This window comes from Apteryx rowi, unplaced genomic scaffold (genome assembly GCF_003343035.1).
Source record: "Apteryx rowi isolate R43461 unplaced genomic scaffold, aptRow1 scaffold_41, whole genome shotgun sequence".
Classification (NCBI taxonomy): domain Eukaryota; kingdom Metazoa; phylum Chordata; class Aves; order Apterygiformes; family Apterygidae; genus Apteryx; species Apteryx rowi.
The window spans coordinates 3571578-3597974 of NW_020450621.1; the positions used below are offsets into that span (position 1 = coordinate 3571578).

General features: G+C 46.2%; 1 protein-coding gene across 1 annotated transcript in view; it reads right to left on the reverse strand.

Annotated features, from left to right (window-relative positions):
• Positions 1-26397, reverse strand: part of DNAH9 (dynein axonemal heavy chain 9) — a 215022-nt gene that overhangs the window by 169438 nt on the left and 19187 nt on the right. Inside the window, exons 12-26 of the mRNA XM_026075736.1 lie at positions 25597-25665; positions 24149-24275; positions 21866-22121; positions 20381-20622; positions 17409-17544; positions 15703-15899; positions 15186-15610; positions 13329-13551; positions 10766-10932; positions 9532-10402; positions 7397-7527; positions 6075-6201; positions 2893-3045; positions 1743-1868; positions 800-1039 (exon numbers count right to left, since the gene is read on the reverse strand). Coding sequence (XP_025931521.1) covers positions 800-1039; positions 1743-1868; positions 2893-3045; positions 6075-6201; positions 7397-7527; positions 9532-10402; positions 10766-10932; positions 13329-13551; positions 15186-15610; positions 15703-15899; positions 17409-17544; positions 20381-20622; positions 21866-22121; positions 24149-24275; positions 25597-25665 — 3490 coding nt within the window. The remainder of the gene's footprint in view (positions 1-799; positions 1040-1742; positions 1869-2892; positions 3046-6074; positions 6202-7396; positions 7528-9531; positions 10403-10765; positions 10933-13328; positions 13552-15185; positions 15611-15702; positions 15900-17408; positions 17545-20380; positions 20623-21865; positions 22122-24148; positions 24276-25596; positions 25666-26397) is intronic.

The following is a 26397-nucleotide window of genomic DNA, read 5'->3' on the forward strand; positions in this document are numbered from 1 at the left end:
GAAGCTCTTATAAAACAAATGGAATGCGAGAAGGAGCAGAGGTGTCTAGACAACTATTCTGAGGGAAGGAGCCACAGTCAGCACCAGAAAATAGGCTTTGGACAGGAGGACAAGGACAGCCATAGCCAGCGCTCTCCCTGCAACCAGCAGGCAAGGCCTGGAAGAAGGACTGTTTCACCACAAACTGGGCCAACCCATTGCCTGTCCCAGCTGAAACCCTGAAGCCAGAAACCTTGATTGCAGCCTGGCCACCTCCAAAAGGATACAGGGGAGATAAGAGAAGAGTCATAACCCAGTGCAGTCAGGGCACCTTCTCATCAATCTGCGGGGCTTGACACTCGGCCAGAAAGCTGTGCAGGACAAGGGAGTACCTTGCTGTTGCCCAAAGAGCCCACACAGTGAGCCAAGGAGTCTCCAAAAAGGAAAGCATAAATGCTTTTTCTTACTTTCTAAATCCTTAACTGAGACCGCATCCAGCAGCTTCCAGCATGATTCCATGACCCACCAACAGATGATTTGGCAACATGGCACAAGGCCACACTTTCACTCTCAGTGTGAACCTACGACAAGTACAACAGGCCCCTCAGTGTTGCAGGGCCATGACGCTCAGCAGTACTGCAGGCGTAGCAGGTACTTTTTTGCCTCCTCACAACTTTGGATTAGTTAAATCAGTCATACATCTCCCACTGAGGTTAGGCAGAGATCTGAATGTATCTGGCAGTGGACAAGCCTTGGTTGCCCTACCACCCCGTTAACTCTCCTGTCCAACACAGGACAGTGCTGAGCTATGAACACAAACCTTCTGAGCTATCATCTTCGCCACCACATCCCGAGCGTGCACGTCAATGGTGCATATGGTCATGATTTTCTGCCTGTCACCCTTGGAGAGCTGTCCAATCAACATGGTAACGAGGGTATTCAGTTGGGCCACTTGCTTCTTGTGATATTCCTTCATCGCATTCTCATAGCCTTCCTCCACTCTGGCGAAGGCAATCCCAACCTCAGTYGACCACCAAATCTGGGTGCAGGATAGAGCCACCTAGGGGAAAGGGCTTGCTCAGTAACATGGAAAACACCACGGTTACCTTATGTTTAAGAGTGCCTGATCCACAGGGATATCAAAAAACAAGCATCCAGGACAAGAAATGAAGTATTTTTGATACAGTAGTCACAGCAGACATGACAACAGGGACCTGCCCTGTGACACTTGTTTCAAACATCACATCAGTGATACAACCATATTTAGCAGCTACTTATTAGTAAATTAGCATCTTTTACTTGCCAGATGTGGCAGAGGAGGCAGAGCAGGACAGGCAATGACCACGAGACTGTCAAAAGTGAATCTGAGGGGCTCTTTTCTCTCATTAGCCCTCACCATTTCTTTTTCCCTGTTACATCCCTCTCTCCTATCCTGGGTGTATAAACTACTCCATGACTCACCATGGCACAAAAGGCACTGCCCAACTCCATGAGCTCTGTCACCCAACCAACAGTGTATCCTCCCTAGAGCCCCAAGCAGATCACAGGCCTCAGCTTGGAAACTCCATTCATGGGATTCCCAACATCAAGGACAACTCATTCCTTCCTCCCTCACAGATAGCATAGTGGAGGCCAGAACCTTCCCCATCAACAGCTAGAGGCTGTTACTAAAAGAAGACAAAGGCAGGATGGAAAGAGAAGCCGTAAGCTGCCTTTTCTAGCATGCCAGTCAAAGAGAAGACAAGCAGGACAGACACAGATACCTGGGCAGGGTAGTCAAAGAGCCACTGTTCCCTGGGCTTCTCCTCATAAGCAGTGACTGCTTCTGTCATCTCGTCTCTCACAGTAGCCCTCATGCTATCTAGTACATGATTCAGCCAGATCTCAACCTGAAGAAGATATTAAAACACAGTAATACATTTGCTCTTCTTAAGCACCTTTGATAATAAGTGGAGATATAGGACGGGACAAGCAACTTAACATTCATGTTAAACATGACTCAGAGACTTTAGGCACAGTGGATTTAGCTGATTCTGGTATTTCAGGATTAGCATTCATTCACAGGCTCTTACAGACACCAGCAATGCAAGGTAGGCTTTGCTTGAACTCCAGCTATACCGGAAACCAAAATGAACTTCACTGATGAGTAATTKGCTTCAATGTATTCCACCTCCAGGCCGTAAGAAGAATCACACATGGGACTCGGGCACAATCTGCCAGCAGCAGGCAAAAGCTGGTGCCAAATTTGGGAACAAGAGATTCCTGCTGAAATTGATATTTCACAGGCAAAATTCTCACTGAGAAGATAGTTTAAAAGCAGCAAGTTCCATCACTATGCAGCTCAGCGGCTGATRCTCTGTATTTTAGCTTCCTATATATTCCATGGAGAAAGGTGCGACTACAGGGACACATAAGTTGAGTAGCGGTTTGATTCTTGCCTTTCATAGTTTGACTCTTCCTAAGAAAGGAGGAGGATTTGAAAACAAGAAAAAAACATTCTTTTGCAAAAGATGCCTATGCAGAGGTACTATGGAATAGTTCAGTCTGTTTTCTACCTGTATYCCTCCACCCCATTCAGAACATCTGTACGAGCTATAAGACCAACTTTGGAACCCATTAGAAAACTTAATTAAAAAAAAAAAAGGGAGGGGGGAGGAGGCCACAGCCCTTGCTCCCACTGTGGATTGGGAGACCTGTGCCTCATTTTAGTGAGGACCAATCCACAGTGGGAGCAAAGACTATGGTGCAAGGATGGGTTAAATTACATACCACCTGTTCTGGCCTTTCTCACACATTAACGAAGAGTAATGCAGAAGCTCTACAGCGTCTTGGCCAGACAGGCCCAGGCAAAGGGCAGGAGAGCAGACTCCCCTAGATAATACTGATGGACAAGGTCAGGGTCTTCCATCTCACCTGCCCGTTACAGTCACAGGGCTCACTAAAGTTGACATATTCTTCTTCTTTGCTGTACATTCCCAAGCCAATCTTGGTTGGTTTTTGCTCAGAGTCCAGCTGGAATTTCATCTTGGCCAAGTTGTCAAAGAGTTTGGAAAGATGACGCTGTACCTGCAAAAGAAATTGTATCAATAAAGTGACCATGACAGGACAAACAGCATGGACATCACCATATGCACGTCACAGGCACAGTCATATTCAMAAAGCATGCTCTGAACCTCTTGATAGGACCATGTTTTCATGCATGTCCAGGGCATTGTTGTCACAAGCCTCTTGCTCTGTACCTGTGTCCCTCCTGATACTTCCATTTATTTCTACTTTATTTAGAAAACAGATATACCTTAATGAGTCCTGCTTCCCCATTGGCTAATTTCCCACTTCTCCCATGTCTACAGGACAACACCACAGAAGGCAAACATCCAAAACATTACATGATGTCCTAGCCCTACTGCCCTACACGTAAAGATAAAAGGTCTTTAGACATCACTCTACCTCATCCTATTCACAGCATACTGCGGAATTTTCTTGAAGGCTGCTGTGAAACTCCATATTTCCTAAGGATGAAAGTTCGCTACTAGAAATCAATTATGTGCCAATGAAAAGTCCTGAATTCTCCTCCTGGGAGGACAAAGGCCTCTATTTCTGCCCAAGACTCACAGTAAGCAGCTCAATGGCCCAGACCTTCCATAAACCCCCCATCTTGACTTAAGGGGTTCCTCCAGAAGCAAAAGAATAATTTAGTTTTGTCTTGTTCACACCTGATTAAGTTTATAAAGCTGACAGGTAGAAAGCATTAGAACTGCTTCAGTGGGTTCTCAACATTGCCATCTGTCTGGTGTGAGCTCAACAGGTCATCAGAGTTTCTTCCAGATCACTACRTAACACACAGGCTAATCACTCCATGTGTCACATGCAACCACCAACAAAAGTGGGCTTCTCCCAAGACTGATGTTCTCAAACTAAGGCTCAGTTCACAGATTGGTATCAGACAAGGGCTGCCTCTCTCTACAACAGCCAGGGATGGGGAGACAGAGCCCAGTCAGACTCCCACAGGTGGAAAGAGAAAAGAGAACCACCTGAGACATCTGGTGGTCTGATGCTTTCAGAGAAAGACAGGTGGACTTGTCCATTTAATTATGACACACTGACTCACAAAGGATTACAACACAAGCAGACCTGCAGGGGGGAAAACTCAGTAATGTTTTTATGCACCTTCAAGCACAGCTAAATCCTGGAAGGTGCTAACTACCTCTTCTCTGATCCAAGAAGCAACTGACACTCAGCATCTCCACAGACTAGCATCTCTCCTTTCAGTTCTTGAGTAAATCACAGAAACCTTTTCTTACATCTAGAAGCTTTTGCTCAGAAATCCCCACAGCCTGCCTCCACGCCTGAGCCAGTCAGCATGGGTTCTGACATATTCCAACGCTTGATGCAATACTGCCATAGGAGCCTTGAATACCCCTGAGACGGCACGAGTTCAGCACCAAGTTCAAGAGGATAATATTGTTGTGCATTTAATCCTCCTTTAGGAATGATCAGAAAGACTTTGAGACTACAATGGAAAGGCTAAGAGCGTATCCATGTATGATCCCACTTGACATTTACTTTGATTTTACTGAAAACAGTTTCAAATAACAGAGAAAACTCCAGGAATTTCTTCTTATTCCATGGAGCATTTTGACACACACCTTTTCTGYCTGCTTCCTGCATTTTTTTTTTCCTCTCCATTTTAAGTATCAAACAACTACATATCTGTGATGCTCTGAGGGCTGAAATCACCCAGAAGCAGAGACAGTTGTTAAGTAGTGTTAAAGGTTAGTGGCAAACAGCAGCATTTCCAAAATGCAGATTCAAGTCTGCTTCATTCATGAACACACGTATCTAYTTAGATGAAAAGCTTCTTAATTAGAGCAGGTAAAGTTATCCACTACTGAAAGCTGAAATAAGGAGTTTATTCTTTACTCACACTCTTCATTTTGCTGTGAAAATTTTGATCAGTTTTATAACTCAGAACAAATCATACATCCTAAACAAGACCTGCCAGAGCATAGAACTGCCAGAGAAAGTGGCCAGTGACAGCAACTACTGTAGCACTAATAATTAACCCTAATGCTGCTATGCAGGTTTCTTGATGCAAAAACTTCTATAGAACTTCTCATGACTGAATCCTCTGAACTCTGCCCAACAGGGGACAGGAAAAGTCTGTTCAACTGAGGAATGCTGACAAGAGCACAATGAGGTCATTTCCTGAAACAGAAAGGTTGTTGCAAATTGCTCCACAGTAAGATCCGGCAATTTACCAAAGTTAACAAGGAGATGGTGCATTTAGAGTGATTTCCCCACACTGGGCATGCAGGTACCACCCTCAGAAAGCCAGCTTGGGGAAAAGAAGCTTCCTCGGTGAGACAGTCAAGGTGGTCTTCATGCTTTGAAGGTCTGATATCCAGCCCAGTTCCAGAGGTTCGCAGGGATGGTAACACAAGAGATCTATTTCCTTGCTTTGGTCATGGCCATTGTCTGACCAGCAGCCATCTTGCCTCTTCCAGTGCATGCTCTTCCCTTCCCCTCTAGCCAGGGGATCTCAAAGGTCTTTGTATTGGTTGGAGAAAGCAATGCCCGAATAGTAAATGTCTCTTCTGTGTCAAAAAGAGGCCTTTCCCAGTTGTTAGCAGTGGTCAACACCTCCATATTTGAGTGCCCAATCCCTGTCTCTTGAGTACTCAATCTTTCTCTCAGATGTTGTTCAGTGGCATCCCAGGTTGGGGATCCAAAGTCAGCAAGAAGTTTTGGCTGAGATCTTCAGGAAAGATTGTTTCATTTAACTTCACTGTATTCCAGCACAAAATTTTTTTTTTATAACACCGAAAACACAGATGAGCTCTGCTCCGTGAAGTGCTTTCAAAACCATCTGCAAGCATCACCAAGGTTAGACAGGGCAACACACAGTGCACATGCTGCCTTTCAGAGATGACAGATGAAGGCCAGCTGTGACGGAACTGTTATTAAATCGAGGGATGGTGGAAGAAAAAGCACTCAAGAAAGAAAGGAGAAGCTACAGGAGAGTCCCGACACAGAGTCCTTCACCATGACATAACTGACAGTTTGAAAATGCAAAGGTGACACAGTGAAAGGCTTACCAGCTGTGGGTTGGTGCCGTTGGAAAGAATATCCAATAAATCTGTGGAAGAGACGAAGTAAAATCTGGGAAAGGCCAACCTCTTCATATCCAAATATTCAGCTAAAGCTTTCTCACAGAGAGACAATCTGGGGAAACAGAGCAGATAAACAGCCCAGGACAGACAGATAAATATCCCTTCACATTTCACACTGCATTTTGGGTTATCAAGCAGATTCTTCCCTACCAAGGGGGAATGCCAGCTATGAGCTTAGCCTGTGGACTGGTCCTCTAAAGCATTTTCTGAACAGGGCAACAGAGTACATAGTAACTAGTAAGTGCCTACTTCGCTCCTTCTAGATCTCTTTACTCACAAGGATCAAAGCCAAAGGAGCTCCAAGCCAGAGGAGCCTCATAAAAATAAAAATTAAAAGAAATAGAAACACAGAGGGGAGAAGATGTTGGAAAGGGTTTTGCAGTCTGACCTACTGTTTTAGACAAGCTCCTAATTTTCACAGGTGATTTTGCACTGGGATGAATGTCCCCATAGTTGCTCTCATTCTAAAGAGCTRTATTTTAAAGTCTGATTCAAATCTACTCAGCTGTTTGTGTTCGAGAAGCCTGAATGAAAGTAAACTTGTTTGCTGCAATAGAAAATAAATCTTTCAGTGTTTACATGCTAAACTACTGCTCAGCTTACAAAGTTCATAAATAACATGCAGTTAGTCCTCTGTGAGGAATACTGGCCTTATCTGATTAAAAAAGGCTTTATTTTGAATGGATAGTTATTACTGACAAGAGAGCTTTCACATTAAGTTCTTAAGCGTGTTCCAAGCAGACTAGCTCATATGTTCAATGAGAAGTGTATCCATCTCAGGACACTAAGGCCTTTAACAGAGAGTCTAGTTACACCATGCGCCAAGGGCACACATGCAGTGACAACTTTGTAAATTAAAAGAACACGGACTCAGCTCTGCTGCAGATACCCCTGCCTGGACTGCTAAATAGATATTTAAGACGTTGTATTTGGGGTTGCAGAGAGACCATGTGTTATTCGAACCTTCTGAATGCCTAGAGTTGTATGTGCGCAAATTCTCATCTTGAATCAATATTCATCAATATTCAGGATGAGAATTAGCACATACATAAAGCCAGACTGCACTTTGGGGGCTTTACGGTGATAGATCACAAATAAAAAGACTCAAAAAAGATCGGAAGGGCTGTGACTTGTGAATACAAACAACCCAGCATAGTCTAGGAAGAAAGGATCGAGCACAGGGTAAATAAACTTAACAGACTTGATCTTAGGGTCTACCAAAATCCAAGGACTGAAATTTTACCCACCTACTCTGAATGTCCTCCAGGTGTTCAGACAGACCTGGTTTATTGGTGGCCTCAACTACATTTGGGGTTTTCTGAGCTTCATAGGCCAGCTCTTTAAAATCGACATCAATCCCTTCAAAGCGTTTGGAGTCCTACAAATAGCAATACAGAGAATACACTCACAGTAAAACACCCCATTTTCTGCTAAACAATCCCGCTGTCTGGCTACTGCCCAGGTTTGGGGTGAGGAGAGAGATTCTCGGTAGAGACACCCTCCTGTCTTAGGTCTTTCCAACGTTTCAGAAGGGCTCTTCCATCTACGTGGCTGAAACGAGTATCCAGTTAGGCACTCGCCTCCTTGTCACTGTATCCCAAAGGGATCAGGCATAAAACAATTCATGCAGAAGCCAAACCCTAGGACCAACCCTTTTTTGTGGGGTTGGATTCCCCTTTGAATGTTTCCTTCTAATTCTTCCTCTCCTATATCTAGAGGAAATACCAAGTTTCCCAGGCCACAGCAGCAGCAGATGTTCCCTTATAGGGGAAAGGTTACTGACTTCATGCAAATTTGCTCTTCCACTCCCACTACAGTATAGGAGCCCCCAGTCCCCATCCCTGAAATAAGTATGACCACTCTAGTAGAGCAAAGCCCTTCCTTGCCTTGAGTAAGAACCGGGAAATCCCACGTTATCAGTGGAATAGCACACTGACAAATATGATCTCCAGCTAATGCAGACCCAGAATTTCTGGAGCAAATCACTGAAGAATAAATAAAGCTATGTGCAAAGTGCTGCTGGTCCTCCCTTCTTCCAAAGTCAGGCCTCCTGAGCCAGGAGGCTGAATAAAAGTGCTCCAAGCTTTCTTGGTTACAATTCCACTTTAACCTGAGTTCAGCTCTGGTAGTGAGGCTCTGGCTAGGGACTGGAGTCCTCCCTGCACACAACGTATGTAGCAGCCTCCAGACATGCATCCCATGCTCTGCCAGCAGATCCTCTCCCAGCCCCAGGTGCATCCCGAAGGGGTTCAGTCTCTGGAGGCTTTGAGCTTTGTCCTGACGGGAAGAAGCTGCTGATTTGTGCCACTTGCCAGGCTGGTATTGAGATGCAGACAGCTGCCCAGTAGGATGTAGATTTAAATCATGAAGCGATTTCATACATGCCATCAGAGAGCTGTTGGATATTAACAGCTTTCTGGCACATGGTATAGTCTTCAGGACACTAGCGATCTGGGCTGGTTATTAGGACTTACATTGCCCAGTAACTGAGGCATGCTAAGCATTTTCCAAAGCAGAGGAAGGAACAGTCCTAGCCCTGAAGCACTGCCAGCCAAGCAGACAAGGGCAAAGGCATGGAGACAGTGTCCTCCATAATCAGGATGTCACTGAGCTGTGCACACCTTTGTCTCTGGTCTCGGTCCCCTGGGGCTGACAGCAGCGCTGTCAATGAGGACAGCCCCTGCTCAGCCTAAGGCGTGAAACCTGCCACTGCACACGAGCGGGGAAAGCAGTGATGCAGCCAAACGCGGCTCACTCGGAAGTGAAAGGCAGGTTCCTCAGCATGGGTGTGGGTGGCCCAGAAGGGCCATGAATCAGCCTGGAGGATCTTCTTAGTAATTAAGGGAATCTGGAGTAGGGTTGGAAGCTGGACTCCTTAAGACTCCCTGAAGACTCACCAATGACAGTTTTGTTCTGGATTCCAAAGCACGAGCAGGAGAACAGCTGCTCTCCCTCTGCACCAGCACTAAAGGCATGGAAAAGGATACTGCCAGAGCTGCCTGACTCGGCTTTGTTTTGATGACTTGCGATGCCTGCATAATTATCCCTGTTCCCCTGTCCCTGAGGAAATGGGGAATCTGCCTCCAGCACTGAACCAAGCTAACAGTCTTGCACTCATGTGCAGCCTCCAATAACCCTGTATTTGCTAGGCAACAGTGAAGGGGAGAAAATCAGCTTCTCAGTGTGGCTCAAGCACAACCTACAGGACAAAAACATCCTGGGTCAGCACTAGGGAAACTACTGGAGCACTAAGGGAGCCTCCAGAAAAAGGGAGGCAGCTGGGGAAAGCTGAACTTTGGGGAATGTGGCATTACAGATAATCCCATTTCACACAGTGGAGGCCCCTTCCAAATGGGGAAAACAGGACCTTGGGTTTTCATACCTCGGGAAGCTGCATCCGTATATCTTCCGAGCCTATGAATATGCTTTCCAAGTGAGACCACGTACGCTGCACTTCAAACCAGAGAGAAATGACAGAGTCTGCAGTGGATAGCTTCTTTTGCCATGCAGACACTTCCTCCAAGAAGAAAGCAATATACTTGGATGTCATTAAATTCTGCAGCTGCACCTGGTTGTCTTCTAAAGTTTCAATGAGTTCCTCGTCCGACTTCAGCAACGGGATGTTTGTCCGGGGGTGAGGCTCATACTGAAAGTCCATGCTGCTCCAGGTTGTTTTTAGCTCCTTCAGGACTTTCTCCATACTCATTTCTTTCACTGCTTTGTCCACAATGCCACGAACCTCATCCTCAAAGTTATGCAGGTTGAGCTTCAAGAGGTCAGCCAGCGTGGTGTCCGAGTCCATCACAAACTTTACACCCGTTGTCTGCATCAGTTGATTCCAGTGTCTTTCTCTAATGGCAGGATTTTGAAGTTCTGCCACTGCTTTCAGGGCTGTCAGCATGTTCTTTACCTTGCTGTCCAGCCCAGTAAAAGCATCCCACGCCCTCATTTCTTTATCCAAATTTCGAATCTCTCTTGCAAACTTTTTGCACTCAAGATCCATGTTTTCCACATTAATATTCACCCATTTAGTGTTCTGCCAGTCACCAAGGCTAGAGTTTACAACGGAAATCATATCCCAGAGCTCYTTAAGAAGACACATTTCCTTTCTGCACTGCTTCAGCTGCTTACAATCTGGAACCATGACTTCAAACAGACCAGCTGATTCATAAATCGAGGTCATGGCTGACTCCATTTGTTTAATCTCAATGTGCTTTGCATCCAGCAGTTGATAAGGCTTTTCAGCGTCAAACCTAGAAAGAAATGTTTATTCTTCATAAGTGATACTGTAACAGCTTCTAAAGAAAACATAAAATAAACAGTGCCTCTAAGAGACAAAGCAGAGATGAAACATCTATAGTACACATTGATGGTACTTCCACGTGGCACTACCGACACCACCTTAAAGTGATATTGCACACTCAGCATCCAAATTCAATCTCTTGCTAACACTGGACAGTATTCCTGGGGCACCACACTCCAGATATAACATATATAACACTGTGAGAAGGTAGGAAATGTATATAAATGCTAGAACATATGTCCTCGGGACACCGAGAGATGACCCTGTAAAGCTTTTTTCCTCTGGGCTTCTGTGATGTTTAATTTGCCCATACCTGAATGGTGCTTCTTTCCGAAATTGCTCTCTGAATTTATGCTGTTGAACATCAAACGCTGCACAGCTCTTGCGAAGAACTGCCATTTCATTTGCCTGCAAAGGAGCCACATGCTGTTTCACAGCTATCGCCAGCTTCTTTATATTGTTCCATTTTTCTGGCAGCTCCTGCAAGCAAAATTTAAATGCTGGTAGACAGCATTTTCTATTTGATATAAGATATATCTGATCTGTTTATGGATAATCACAATACAGGAAAAGCAACAGATTCTATGTCTAAAATTGTAAGGAAGTTTTGTCATGGCATGAAGGCCAAACACAAAATATAGGATAAAACAATTCACAATTTTGAAGATGAAGACACTGACACTTTATAACTATGTGCTCTGATTGTAAAAGCATGTTCAACGAGTTCAGAAGAAGGGGCATCAGAATAGATCCTGGACTCCTATGACGACTCGATGCTCTATAAAGAATATTGATCCTAACACCAAGCTGGATCCAGTGTCTCCTGGGAGAGGCTGAAAGCAAGAGGAGAGACTGCATAAGCCAGCTCATTGCATCAGCCAACCTCCCCAAGGTAATTAAGAAACAGAGCCTGGGAGATTTCCTGACGGCTCTTACAGTAGAAGAAGATGTTATACCAGAACGACTTCTGGAGAGATCTCTGGGGCAAATCCCTCCAACTCGTGTATTTAATATTAGTGCTAAATAAAATGGGCTTAGTTTTCAGGTCTGCATCCAACCTGCAAGTGTTCAGCACTTCTGACAATCAGTCTACTGTATCTGGTGTTTTCTTTAGAAAGGGATTTTATTTCTTTTCATGTAGCTTCTTGGGCCATAATGTCATCACAGACACACTGACACCACCCAAGGGCTCTGCTGTCCTTGGATCCCAGTGCCTTCCTCTTGGAAAGCCCCTTTCCCCAAGCAATTTGCAAACCTAAAGCAAAAACTTCAAGTTTATTCTCATTCTAGTTCACATGGGTGAGGAGAGTAACGGAAAGCCACCAGCCCTGTCCAAAGAGCGAAAATAACCTGGAAGCAACTCTGAAGAGGCAGAGATGGCCAGAGAGGGATCAGTCCCTTCTGAGGGGACTCTTTCTGGCACTTTGCATTTCAGCATCAACAGAAACCATAATCCAACGAGCCACATGAGTGTCACAGGGCTCACACGAAGTGGCTTCCCTGTCCTTCTCACCCAGACCTCCAGCTTCTGCATGTCCATCTCTGTGGCCATGGTAGAGCCAGGTGGTAGGGAGCAGTGCTTAGAGGAACTTATTTCTGTTTTCACCACTATATACAGGAGTGAATCAACCATTCAACTACTGATATAGCTGACACTTTCCAGAAAGAACTGTTTTGTTATCTCCTGTATCTGAAAGGCTGCGCTGCATCTCTCATCTCTTCTATCGGAAAAATAAATCAGTTGTTCGAATGTACTTGCACAAACAGGCACCAGATAAGTAGCTCTCAGGCAGAGGAATTAGCAAACCTGGGTTCCCTACAGCACTATGTTTTATGGCTGGACTGTTCCAGCAGTCAGGGCATCCATATGATCTCCCTCCCTCATGGATTCCCTTTCCCCTCAGCAGAGGCCATATAATGAGGCTGTCCTGGTTTTCAGGGAGTCTCTAGGAACTTAAGTATCTTTAGGACCTTTACTTCTTTTCCAGACTTGGTGACCCAACCACACACAGACCATGGCTGCATAAGCAGGAAAATAGGGGACTGCTAACCCCACACAGCTCCCATCCAACCATGCGGCAGAGAACTGGAGCCTTTGCTGCACAGGTGCATTAGGCAGGAACATCTCCCATAAAGGCTCTGCTTTAAACCTTGTGTCCTGCACAGACCCCTCTGCCCACAGCACCTAGTACCTAGGGCATTCATCAGCATGCAGCCACTTCTCCACTGTAATATCACCTTGGGTGTTCATCTGTTCCCCGTGCTTGTCACTCATCCACCATGCTGGCTGGGCACCTCGCAGTCTTTTCTAACCTTCATCTCATGGACCCCCTTCCAGAAGCAAAAGGACTTCCATAAAGGAAACTGATTCATCAGAGCCAGATGTGGAAAGATGTCAAAATACTTTTATAACCTACTCCCAGTGATGTCCTCTGGGTCAAGCAGGTTTGGTGTAACAGATCAGGGGGAGGATTGAAGTCCTATGAGGAGGCACCTCCGCTGCCAACATTATCTTCCCCATCCGCGCAGCTGCCAAGAACTGGCGTATTTAAAAATAATTATAATTCAACCTAATTAACAAATGTATTTGAAAATGCATTAATTTTTTCAAGAATAACCACTGGGAGTTGGAGCAGGCAATTCTATGTTTTTCATACGTAACAAAAGGCTTAATCTCTGCTTTAAAAGAAAATCCCAGTATAACTCCAAAATTCAGAGCTAATAAGACACATCCCACAGTAGCAAAATACCATTCACTGAGGCCCTCTAATGACTGAGAGAGAGGTCTTAAAAATTCTTGCTATGCTTTAAGCTCACACTCTCTTTGACAGCTACTACTTGAAGAGTTTGTACATCCTTCACAAATTTTCACCCACCTCTAGTTGCTTATGGACTTYCTCCGGCAGCTGTTGCTCATACATCTTCAGTAGTTCGATGGTTTGCTTTAAGGGCTCAAACATCTCATCAGTGACACTGTGCCTTTCTTTAACGGCCATCAGGTGACCCATAATCTCCACCAAACCATGATAATCTCCTTTTTCAACCTTTTTGCTCAAACCCTTATCAGCAATTTTTATGAACTCTTCAAGGTCAGCCAAGCTATATAATACAAAGCAGGAAAATACACAATGAGAGCAGTTCATATTTAAACATGTTATCAGCCTTACTCCAGGCAGCTGAACTGACATGGACAATTGACACGGAAAAGGCCTGGCTAACCCTGCCCACTGCATGGTAACACACTGAGGGCATTAAAACTCCAGTTCTCGTGGTACAGCTTCCTGCAAGGAACAAATAGGTGGGGACTTCTCAGGCTGGAGAAAAGATGCCTGATAAGGAATATGACAGAGGCCTGTGAACTCCAGAGCAGTCTGGAGACAGTGAGTTTGAAAGGAGAGCTTAATCTCTCGTTGCTTCCAATACAGGAATTCAAGATCCCCAAACTAGCAGGTTGCGAAGCTACAACAGAGATGCTTCTTCATACTATGCTCAATTTAACGGAGGAAATGTCTGCTGCAGGAGGTTGCAGATGATAAAAATTTACAGAGGTTCACAAAAGCAACTGGACATTCATGGAAGGAAAAAAAAAAAAAAGAAAGAAGAGAATTAAATACATAGGCATGACCCCTGGTTCTCAAAGTTTTTGAGCTGCAAGTTGTTAGAGACAAGGAGAGTATCCTGGGGAAGTTCCCCTACCTGCCTGCCCTGTTCTTAAACTCATCTGCTATTGGGCACTGTCCAAAAAGAGGTGCTGGGCTACTGGATCTTTTCCAGCACAGCCATTATTCTGCTCTTAAAATACTTATTTTTTGAAGCACCTGCATAAATTCTGTGGATGTTGCTGGGTCAAAATATATCCTTAAATTCTTTACCTAATAAAGGCTAGACTGCTGACTCAGGGACTCTTAGTATGATCTCTTAAGTACTTATTTTTAAAGCTATACAAAAAACCTCTTCACACAGAAATTATCGTTCAGAATTATGGCCTTGAAAAAAAAGACAAGAGGTCATATCATCTACCACATGCAACAGTCTTCGCCACCACAACTGCCTGCAACTATTTCTTTGCAAGCACCCAAAACCTGCAACATCCTTCAGTTACAACTGCTCAAATAAATCAGCCGATGCATCATCCCACACCAAGCAAGCAACTGAGCAGCTATTCAGATCATGGAACAAATGTTAATTCAAAACTTCTTTCCAAAATCCCTCCTTTCTGTAACCTTGAAACTACCTTCCCATGATTGCTCATACTAGCTGGCCTGAATCACATTTTTACAGAGTGCACTCAAAGAGCAATGCATTTAGAAATACAGCAAGTATCTCATGGTATTAATGAAGCTTTACTGATGGGTAATATTAAATTCAACAAAGAAAGCACAGAGGCCTAGTACAGATTAGATTAGTTGGATCAGCATGAACAGACAAACTGATGTCCCATCTAAAACCAAACAGCAGGTCCCAAGAAGAGCTGGCAGTGAGATGTTAAAGGTACCAAAGCCTCAAAACTCTTTCTGTTTTACCCACTCAGCTGTACAAGTTCCCAGCAGAGAGCACGGAATGGAAGTTGTAGGGGATGTGATGGAGTTGGCATGGAGTATGCGCCCCCTTCCCTTGCTCCTATTTTGGTGTATTTGGTGACCAGTTTTGAAATAATAAAACCCAGCCAAGAAAAGAAACACCCCTTTGCTCAGTGTAGGTCCCAGGGGAGAGGAGGCAGGAACAGCTCTTACCTGTGCGTGACATGGTCAATGAGATGCTGTTTAAACATCAGGCTCCACCTTTTAATTACATTCAGCAAGGACGCCTTAAAAGGACGAGCATCAATTTTCATCCAACTGTGGAACACACTGATGGGCTCGATGCGATTCACCTCCTCGTATATCTTTTCATAGGAGTCGATCTGTTCTCTGAACTGCTGCAGTGTGGGAGGAGTCTCAGGGACTCCATCCTCTGTGTGGGCCTCAATTTCTACAGCAGTGAGGACATGACCATACAGGAGGAACTGACGGATGAACTCTTTTCTGTCATCCCCATAGAGGTAGGAGTAGTGGTCAAAGGAATTGCGGTAATTGCAACAGGCCACGATCACGGTCTGCACGCGCTCCATCAGGTCATGGCGCATGTCAGCTAGATCAGCCATGTCCTCCATGTCGGCCTAGGAAAGGACAGGAAAGCATGGCAAGTTGGGAGCTGCACAGATATCTCTGTGCACTGTTGCACAGCACAAGGCTCCACAGCAACAAAGACCTGATAGTGAGGGAAACCGCTGTGCTCAGCCAGCCTGGGCATCAGTGATGAGATCCGGTAGATGTCATTGAGAAGACTTTCCACCATGTCATAGAAACCATCATTTGTGCTGGAGTCCAGGGAGGGACGAAATATCAAATCCGGAATCACCAAATCCAGCTGCACCTCAAACAGGGGAGCGAGTCCTGCCTTGGGATCTGGTAGGGAAGAACAGAGATGCTGGGATCTCTTTCAAGGGGAGAAGAATGATCTTGACCCGTAAGCAACACCCCACCACAGGACATACATGTTCTACCTCACAGGAACAATAGGCATTTAAAAATGACTGGTAATAGCCTGTCTGGGAAGGACCAAGAGGCGGATGCGATAACAGACATCCGTTCACTCGTTCCAGTGACATTATGCCTGCACACAACATGGAGGAGATGCTGGCAAACTAGCTGCTGTTTTGGTACCCACAAGAAATGCTGGAGAACAGATGAGACAAAAATGATTCAAGGACTGAAAAAAATTCTTTGGAGTGAAGTCTTAAAGAGATCAGGCTCTTTAGTTAATCAAAAGGGAGCCTGAGAGCTGAACAATTACAGTGTATAAGTACTTGCAAAGGAGAAAAATACCAGGAACCAAAAGGCTCTTCAGTTTAGAGGAGAAAGGCATGGAAAAAAAAAACAAACAAAAAAAACCCAGCAACTGGAAACTGAAGACAAATTCAAATGTGAAATTATGTGTCTGTTTTTAACAAGGTGGGTGAAGTGCTGGATTCTCCAGCTCAGTGTGTCTGCACATCCAAGTGGGAAGCATTTCTGGAGATGTGCATTAGCTGAACACAAACTGCTCTTAGCAGAATGAGTGAAACTCCATAAGCGGCCTTAGGCAGGAGGTCCAGTTGAGTAACTCCTGGACCCATCCATCTCATGCTTCATCCCTGAAGTTGATAAAGGGGACCAAGCTTTAGGGATCGAGTTTTTCTTTCATGTCTTTAATCAGCAGAACTTGCTCTTGAGACCCTCCACAAAATGAAAGATGGTGTCACCCTGATGGTTTATGCATGGGAGGGCAGGAGGTGCCTGATATCCAAGCTGTAGCACAGACCAGGGATGAAGCCTCAATTTAGTCTGCTCATCAGTCCCTGCAAATGGTGCATGGTCCTTTTCTCCTGAGCAATGCTTTGCTCCAKTGACCAGGGGGTGGAGTCACCCTTTTTATCTGAAGGCTCCCCCAACAGTTGCTGTAGACTGTGTAATAAGCACAGCAGAAAGCCAGAAAGAAAAGAGCATCTTCTAGGCATAAGGGCGAGCGCAAAATGGAAATCGGCAACGAAAACCTGACCTCTACAATGCTTCTTTCTCCAGATGGGAAACACAACCTCCTCACCCCGGGTCCCACAGATTCTTCAGGCAAATATAAAATATCCCCCACTCTGACTCCAAGTGTCTGGGTCTCCTCATTCCATACATATTTGGGCGAGGAAGGGAGGAATACACATTCAGAGCACCTCACCTTTGCCGTGCACAAGGGATTTAAATGCTGCAATCCCTACCAAAGTCACAGAGGCAGAGAAAGGCCATCTCTCCCTTTCCCCTCAGGCACAAACCGCTGACCTAGGCCCCAGATTGTATTGTTCTGGCTGCGAAGGAGAGCATAAAACCTCCCCTAGGTGAGAGTAAGGCAACCGTCTTGACCAGCAGAGAGGAGCCAGCAGTCACCTGTGTTTTCCAGAAGGTACTTGAGTGAGCACTCAATGGCAGTAAAGAATCCATCCAGGACTATTTCATCCAGGTAATCCACATAGGCCTTCCAGATGTCAGAGGAAGTGTCTGCACTAAAGAGGCTCTGATTTTCCTAGAAGAAAAAGACGACACCTTCAAATACAGCAGGACTGAGTCTGTCTTACAGGAAAGAAGCTCACAGTTAAGGACAGGTATCAGTGAGCACAGGGGGTTCAAAATGGATGCCAGCCTCGTGAAAGGATGGGACACCAACAGACAGATGTTATTCCTGGTGGGATAATTACAATTTGCTCCTTCCACCAAGGGCAGTTTTGTTGTGTGAAACAACTAAAAATAATTGCAAAGTAAAAACCACCTCAGTGCAGAAGAGGCTTAGCAGCTCTGCAGCATGTTCTCTCCCCTCTAACCTGAAGCCACAGAGCTCAAGGCTGCTTTGCATGCCTGGGGGAACATGGTCCTGGACAGTACAATAAGATCTTGAGTGGACCAGGCCCTCAAGGTGGACTGTTTACACCTCTTCCCTACAAATAGGCATCTCAAAGACCAGATGGCTTTTAAATTCAAGAGAGGGTTTTTAAATAAATCACTTAAAAACAGGAAAAAAAAGGGATCAGAAGACAAATAAGAGAGTTTGAGATCGATCAATCTCCCCACCGTGTTCCTTTCCTCTAGACTAGCTCTCAGTCAGGAAATTCAGGGTCTTCTTGGTCACAGCAGAGACCCGTCCTTCCTGGGTCTCTCTTTTCATCCCCAAGAGACCAGACTGTGTATCTGCTCCCTGTCCCTCTCAGCAGGCGCCCAGACTGTGCTGTGATGTCAGCTCCTGCCCCACCATCTGAGTGCTCCTTCCCCAAGCCTGCCCAGCAGCTCTCAGCAGAGGCACAGTCTCAAGAAAAATAAGGTCCAGCTTGCAGACGGCAGAAATCAACACATACTGCCTGTTGCCACTGGGGTCAATGCACCTTGGCAGCATTGTACATGCGGGCCCATGGGACAGGGTGCTGTTGCCAGCATCACTCTGCCATACAAGGATGCCCACAGCAGTGAGTCACATGGCTGACTTGGCACACGAGATAGAGCAGTGTTGATGGTTGTGCTTGAGCCAGCCCGAAGTTGCTTCTCCTTTCTTCAACATGTCATAGCTGAGTGCTCAAACTCACCAACAGATCAAACCAAGTCTCTAGTCCCTTGCAGACTCATCCTGGCAGTGTTGAGCTGATGCTAGAGGAAGGTAAACTTCACAAGAATGAACTTTGTAGAGACTCCTCTTAGAAAGCACCACCCTCTCTTCAATATTCCCTCTCCCTGTATTTGGCAACATCCCCTTGTTCCTGGTGTTTTAATGAGTCCTTACCCCAGAGGCCTCATCCTGATGGGATAAGTGCAAGAAGCCAGAGTGAACAGCTGGCCAGCATGTAGCACACACTGTTCTGTCTTTGCCTGTAGGTGCATGTACCCAAACGCTCACAGTGCTTCCTTACAGCAGCCTCAAGCTACCTACTCCTAGGAAAACTTAAGCAACCTGAGCAAGCCGAGCAGATCAGGTCTTGGTCCTTCTGCTGCTCTTCCTCAACACAGCAGACTTGGTTAGCACTGGCAGCGACACAGGCATAGGGACACCAGCAGAGCTCCCTCTTGGGACATGGTGCCTTTCCCCGGGACCTTCATGCTGCTTTGCGGTTAGTCCTGCCTCCGTGAGCAGCACTGGCAGTGCCATCATGCCAGTGATGCCAACCTTCCTGCCATGACCACAAGCCCGTGTCCTCCTCAGCCAGACTGAGAGATACCCTGGGCCTTTGGGCAGTAATTGGAGGTGGCTGAGCCTGTTATAGCTGTAGCAGAAAAGCAATATGGGGCTTTGAGCTGAGGCAGTGATGATTCATACTGCTGGACCCAGAACAAGGTCGCCATGGCCAAAGGCCTCTTGGGAAGCACCATGCTCACAGCAAAGGAGGATTAGCCAACCAAGGTCCTTGGTGAATGCATTACACCTTGTACTTCCTCTCTGTTACTAGTGTCTCTAATGTGAGATTTTTGTATTTTGAGCAGCCTGGTGAATGGTGTTCAAGCTGCATAAAGACCCTTAAGAAACAGGCCCGGGAGAAAGCTGAGGACACAGACACTGTAAAATCCTTGCCAAAGGTTTGGTGTGCAGAGAAAGAGGCTTTAGAGGTTCAGAGCTGATTGCACACAGCTAGGCAAGGTGAGCAGCAAGAGCTGGGTGTCCCAGAGAGGATCAGCATCCTCTCAAGAGAGTCCAAGGTCAGACAGCGACCCTTAGGAGAGAGCTGGATCTGAATTCCATCTCCCTCCAGACCAACGTGCTTGACCCTGCCATGCAAAGCACCTCCCTCAGGAAAGGTGAGGAGCAGAGCTTTGAAACTTCTCCTGGACTGCAGTGACGATTCTCAGCTCCAGTGACGTCACCAGAAAGCACYGAAACTTTGGACAGCAGCTGAAATACCTTTCTCCTACCACTTAGCTTTCCCTCCTGACTGTTAGCATCACCTCCTGCTCCCACAGGGGGACAACAAGTCTGAAACAGAAAGGTCAACCCCAGTCAGCTGCTTGCGTATTTTCAGGTAAATATTTTGAAGGGTGATTTTCCTCTGACCACGATCCCGGAGGCTGATGCACTACTTCCCTCTAGCGGCTTCACAAAATCCAGGGCTGCCTCTCTGCTGCAGCCGGATCTGAATTCCTTGGCTAGGTTACAGCTGCTCGTGTTTCTGTCCTGAACTGGGTCCCCAGCAGTGCTGAGGCAGCAATATCGCACCACACAGCCATACCAGGTCACTCAACAAAGCTATCATTAATTAACACTAGCTTTTCAAAGGAGTTCAGTGAGTTAATTTTAAGGTGAAACAGCTCTGGACATTTTCATCAAGCTGGAAAGAGACACAGAGCCTGTGAAGAGACAATTTGCCCCTAGGGAACATTCCCCTCACCTTTACCAGCGAATGAATCCTCAGCCCGGACTCTCGGATGAGGCTGTAACGCTTTTCCAGGCAGTCCTGACAGTCTTCTAGGCTCAGCAGTGATTCCCTTTTACCATCTTTTCTCTCAAATACAGGTGACACCCATGATCTTACGATGGTCTGAATCTCCTCAACATTGTCTTTGGCTTTCTGCATCCTCTGCTCGAGGCTGTGGACACCATCCATCACCGTGGAGATGTGATCCCAGACACCTGTCAACAAACAAGATGACTGACCACATATTTTCAGAGCTGCTGGGCCAAGCTCCCAAGTACCTTTAGGATCAGCCTCTGATTTTTTCCTTACAGTTTCATGTATTTCTTGCCCATCATTAATGCAAAATGCTTATTATCTCCACTGACAGCACAGCTTCCTGCCCTTAGCCACTTCTAGCTCCTTCCTACCCCAGCGAGCCATAGTACAGACAGCCACAGCCTCTGCTTTCTCCCAGCACCAGCACTGTGGGAACATCCAGACCAGGCTGATGGCTCATGCTTCCCTCTAGTCAGGCTTGATCTCCCGCTTTCTGCTACAGGAGAGAACACAACGGAGGACGAATACAGCAGTCTGGGCATCCCTGCCACAACCACTAGAATGGGGACCCTGCACATGCAGCCCTAATGCCTGGGCTGTGCCTGCCCCAGGCACGAGCAAGGATTGCACTCAGATGCAGGGAACTTGGGGCTTCTCCGCAAGAAAATCCCTCCATCTTTATTGTGCAATGGAGCCATCTGAAAAAAATGTTTTTCAGCATCAGGATTTCTGCTTTGCAAGTTCCCAAGAGGGGACCCTTGTTCCTGTACTACTGCAAGCCTGATGACAGAAACATATATTCCACCAGTGAGCAGTTTGCTTTTACCAAGAGGAAACAAACTGTCTTTCTCTACTCTGCTTGCAGTTAAAACTGATCAAGCAAGAACACTAGTTAAATCACCTCAAAGTCAAGGTGCACAAAACCCACCTCTAATTGCAGTATTTCATCCTCTGGAAAAGATCTTGAGGTGGTCGCTGAGGCTGGAGATTCCCACTCCCAGCAAAACTGGACAAGCAAGCAGTGGCCTTGGGGACACAGGCATACAGCCCCACAACAGGGTTGTGCTGGCAAGGGGTGGCCAGCACAGGCCCTGAGCAGAGCCTTTAAATCCCAGCCTTGCCAGCTCTTGCAAAACCAAGACTCAATGGCTGCACTGCTTGCAAGGCCAACCTCCCCTACAAGTCCAGGCTTAACCTGAAGGGAGCAGGACTCCTGTCCACAGTTCCAGCAGAGCAAGGGGATGTGGAAAGGAGCAGGCAAGCTTGGGGCTGCCCTTCACCTTCCTGGTATTGGCTCTGCTGGCAAGTCACCTGCCCTGCTGGGAATCACAGCTGGGAATGAGGCAACAGAAGCTGTGTACACAGGGGGATCTGACAAGACCTACGTGCATGCCTGTCTGCCCTAACACAGTACTAACTCACCCTCCATCTTCCAGTTCAGCCTTTCTTCTGCTTCTTTCAGCTTCAAGTCAATATCCTGCAACTGCCCCTGTATTAGAGGATATTCGACCTCCAGGACTGTCTTCACGATCTTGTTGTATCTGTTCACCGTCAGCTCCAAGTTTGCCACCATCTGCCGGTACGATTCCTTGGAGGAATAGATTTCTGCTGCCATTGGTGGAATGCTTCCCTTCTGGCTGCTGGACAGGTAACTCACCTCCCTCAGCACCGAAACCAGCTGGAGAAACACAGCAGAGCTGAATATGGAACAAATCTTTCACCTTTATCTGACAGACGCTCTCCAATCAATCCTGAATGTTTASGGTTTTCAAGAGCAACGTTCTTCTGCTGTTTTATTCACAAAGCAACATGCTCTGAAAAGGGGCCGGACACCTCCGAGTCTGTACTGTCTGTCTTTCATTGATCTCTGCCTCTGGTTTTCTTTCCAATTAAATAAAGACAGTTTTCCTAACTGCCAAGCTAGCAAATTCTACCTAGCCCCTGAAAGCCATGTTGGACTCTGGCCCTTTCAATGGTCATCACCAGCAAAAAAAAAGTCTGTCAGGGATACTGCGCAATCAAGGTGCCTGCATAGATGCTGACAAGCAGAGTTTTCTACAGAAAGATAGGATGGATCAGACTCCAGTTCTGTTGGTTTGCTGGTACTGATTGGCATTAAAAAAATATGGCCTCAAACCCAGTGAGAGAAGACTCAAATCCTCCTGTTTCAGTGTATCCAGCTTCTATCAAAGCCTTCTGTTGGATATCTCTCCCAGCCCAAACAAAGCCACTCAGAACCAGTGCACATCTGAGTCCCACACTTCCTGAGCTTGTCTATGAGGATGTTATGGGAGACAGTGTCAAAAGCCTTGCTGAAGTCAAGGTAGACAACATCCACTGCTCTCCCCTCATCTACTCATCAGTCTCACTGATCTTGTCCCATTCATGCCTTCTGGTCCCTGTTCCCAGCTCCTATTTTGCATAGGAAACCTGGGAAGCTGCAGGTATGAAAAATGGGTGAAACAACACCTGCATGGACTGAACTGCCAGACACCTTTGTCACTGTCCTTCCAAGAAGCTGGGTGACCCCAGGGACAGGCAAGGGTATTTGAAACTGAGCCACATTGCCTGATGCTAGCCAAAATCCAACACCCAACAGAATTGGCCAAGGTCTCCAGAAAGCACGCTTCCTTTGAAGGGAAGGAACCTCTGGAGAGGTGGATGAAGGAGGATGGGTAGGAGAGGAGGGGAAGCCAGGGGACTGAGGGAGCAAGAAGGTGAGCGAGATAAAGCCAGACTCCCCTCTCTTTTTCTTTGTGCTGCCAGGGTCTGGGAAGTCCCCATCACAGGCTCCATATCCTGCCACTATGGTGAAGGATGGAAAACATTCCCTGAGGCCATTTGGTTCCCACCTTAGCAGGGGGCCTTCAAAAAGATGGACAAACCCCTTGACTGAAGGCAAAGCCTTGAATGAGCTCTAAAACCTAAACACTTCCCTCTCCCTGCATGCTGCAGGACCCTGGGAAGTTTTTGAAGCCATAGCGTCCCAGGTCCCTGAGATTCAGCCTCTCCCCAGCAAATGAAATTTTTACATCTGGCAGATCCTGGGTCTCACAAGGCCCCAGAAGCTTTTGATCCATCTATGCACACTGCTGGCTTGGACCCCTCTCTCCCTTGGAAGAGGTGGAAAGATCCATTCTCCCTACGCTGGAGACCAGGTTTAAGGGAACTCTAGGGGACAGAGAAAAGATTTTACTTCTATTATAGGCCTCATAAACCGCAATAAAGGAAATTCAACGGCAACAAAACTGGCATAAATGGAATCAACCTTTCCTGGGTCTTTGATATACTTTCAGGAATCCCACAGTTCAGATACACATAACAGGAAACCACCTCTGTACATGGTGCCCCAACACTCCTCATACCAGTACCAAGTCCAGTTTGGAGATGCAAACACCAGTTAAACATCTGACTACTCAAAGGCTTTCCTGCCACCAGTTGTAGGTAGAATTTGCTCTCCTTAATTCTTAATCCTGATCTCAACCATTCTGTGATTCCGTGATGTTTTACCAGGACACAGTGTCCAGAAAGAATACGCTAAATTCATATTACCTGCCACAAAAGGGGCTCCACAGATGTTAACAGAAGAGATCTAATACAAAACCCTACCAGAACTCCCTCGCATGGCGGGGCCTGCTGAGAAACAGCGGCAAAGTGAGGTGTGCCTGCAGACAGGCAGGAAAGCTAACTGGCAGGAGGTTTTACCTGGGGATCAAAATTGACTGCAATCAGCTTTGTTTCTGGATCTCGTCGGATGAGCGGTTGAGTGAGGTTGTACTGTGATTTTTCAGAGACTGTCTGGGACCAGTCTTCATAGAGCTTTTCCTGATACCTGCCACAAAAAACATCCACCATGCACCTACCGAGCCAGCAGATCAAGATGTACAATAAATGAAAATCAAGCCCACTTCTGAGAGCCAAGGAACAAGAATTTTAAAAACATATCCACACCATTTCCACAGACAACATAACTCCAAACACAAACACTCAAAAACCAGCGACAGCATCAAGTCAGGAATGCAAAGATCACTCAAGTACCATTTTTAGCAGACRACTCAGATTTAGAGACAGACTTTCAAAAATATTTGCCCTCAAGCAGTAGATAAGCAGCTAGTGTGGATTTCCAAAGTGTCTAAGTGGTTCAGGTGCCTAAATACATACAAGTCATAGGGATGGATTCACTTCATCTACATATATCTCAGGCATATAGCTGAGGCTGTGGAGCTAGAAATGCAGTTGCCCTCAGTTCTCTTAGGACCAGTGTAGAGAGAAGTCAGCTTCAGAGGACAATTCAGCTCTTAGATGGCTCAGTCACACCGTTGGGGACTACAACACAGAGGACTGGATCTGCATCTTGAGATCTCAGAAGTCATGGACAGTCAGGGGTCCCTACCACCCAAAAGACAAAATCACTTCTGAATCATTTTGTTATCTGAGCACTTTGGAAACGTTACCCAGAAAAAACACCTATGCTAGAGTCATCTGGGATCCTCTGCTACAGCCGCACATTTGCTATTGCTGGAACTCCCTCCACTGTTAATGTGCTCCTGACTATCGCTCAGCTCCCTTCACCGCCRATGGAGAACAGGCACCTGCAGACACATTTCCTCCCTGAGGATGTGTCTGTTTCCCAAGGATAACATGGAAAGCTCAGAGCGAACAGTTCAGATTTAACAGCGAACTTTAAAATAATAGGTCAGGGAAAAGTGAACACCACCCCAAAATATGGAAAATGTGCATTACAGCCACTGTAAATACACTTTGTGAAGGAGCACAAGCAGGCTGGGAGGTCTGGCACAGAGGCAGGTCAGTGCTAGAGCAGTTTTTCACACTCCAGATGAAATCAACCCAGGTTTTGCCACATTATAGGCTACCAGCGTACACAACAGCTTCTATACTCAGCAGAAGTTTCTACAAATGTTTTTGCTGTGCTGTATGGCAGCCGTTCATTCCATGTGAGCTTCCCACAGCATTTCAAGACACCACAGAAAATCTGTGACATACGGCAAAAGGATTCCTCCTCCTCTCTCAGGAAACTCCTTCTAGCCTGGAAAGAGACATTCCTGGGATTTGGGCTGGTAAATGTGCTGGAAGGTGCTTTAGAGGAAGAGAACATTATTTCATACGGTCACAGTCTTGCCTGAGGCACTTACCCTTTGAGCAGCTGGAGCATTTCTTCATACTTCTCCATCACCCTTCTTCCTTCAGCAGAGTCCAGGCAGCTGGTGGCACAACAGACAAGTTCAGCATTATGTAGCCCATGGAAATGGGAGTCTAGGTCTGTGAGGCTGTGTTTATCCCTCCCCAAGATCATCCCCCATTTTGTAGGACAGACTAACTTCACTTACCTCTGCCATCTCACCGGAAAGCATTTCACTGCACAAAGAGTATATTGGGTCTTAGACAGCCTTTCTTGTGTGTTTGTACAGCAACCTGCAAATGGGATCTACATACTGCAGGAATACTGACCTCTTTAACAAGCCTAATGCTGTGAGTTGCACACTCTGTATTTGCACAGAACATGGCAACCTGTTTACCAGTCAGCACTTCCTAAGTTCAAGGCGGCTCAGAAGGAAGCAGCATGTGGCTCCTGCTAGACACAGTTCTTCATGGTGCTGGATTTGTGTCCCTCAAACTGTAGGAGTAGGGAAGAACAAAGGCATCCCGCATGCTGGGAGTTAGAGGCATGGACACCCTGTCCTGTACTGTACAACTGTCTCTGCACCCAAGGAAGCAGCTAGCCACAATAATTCTTAGAAGGCCAGTTTTTCTACAATTTCTTCTACAGTTTCCAAGATTTCCTGAAAATCATTCTTGATTTTGGAAGATATTTTGATGAAATCCTGCATTAACTCAAACAAAACCTAGCAAATTCCCTGTTAACACAAAGGACCGTTTACATCCACTACAAGTTCAACTGAAAGCACAGGGAACAATTGCACAGTCACCACTGA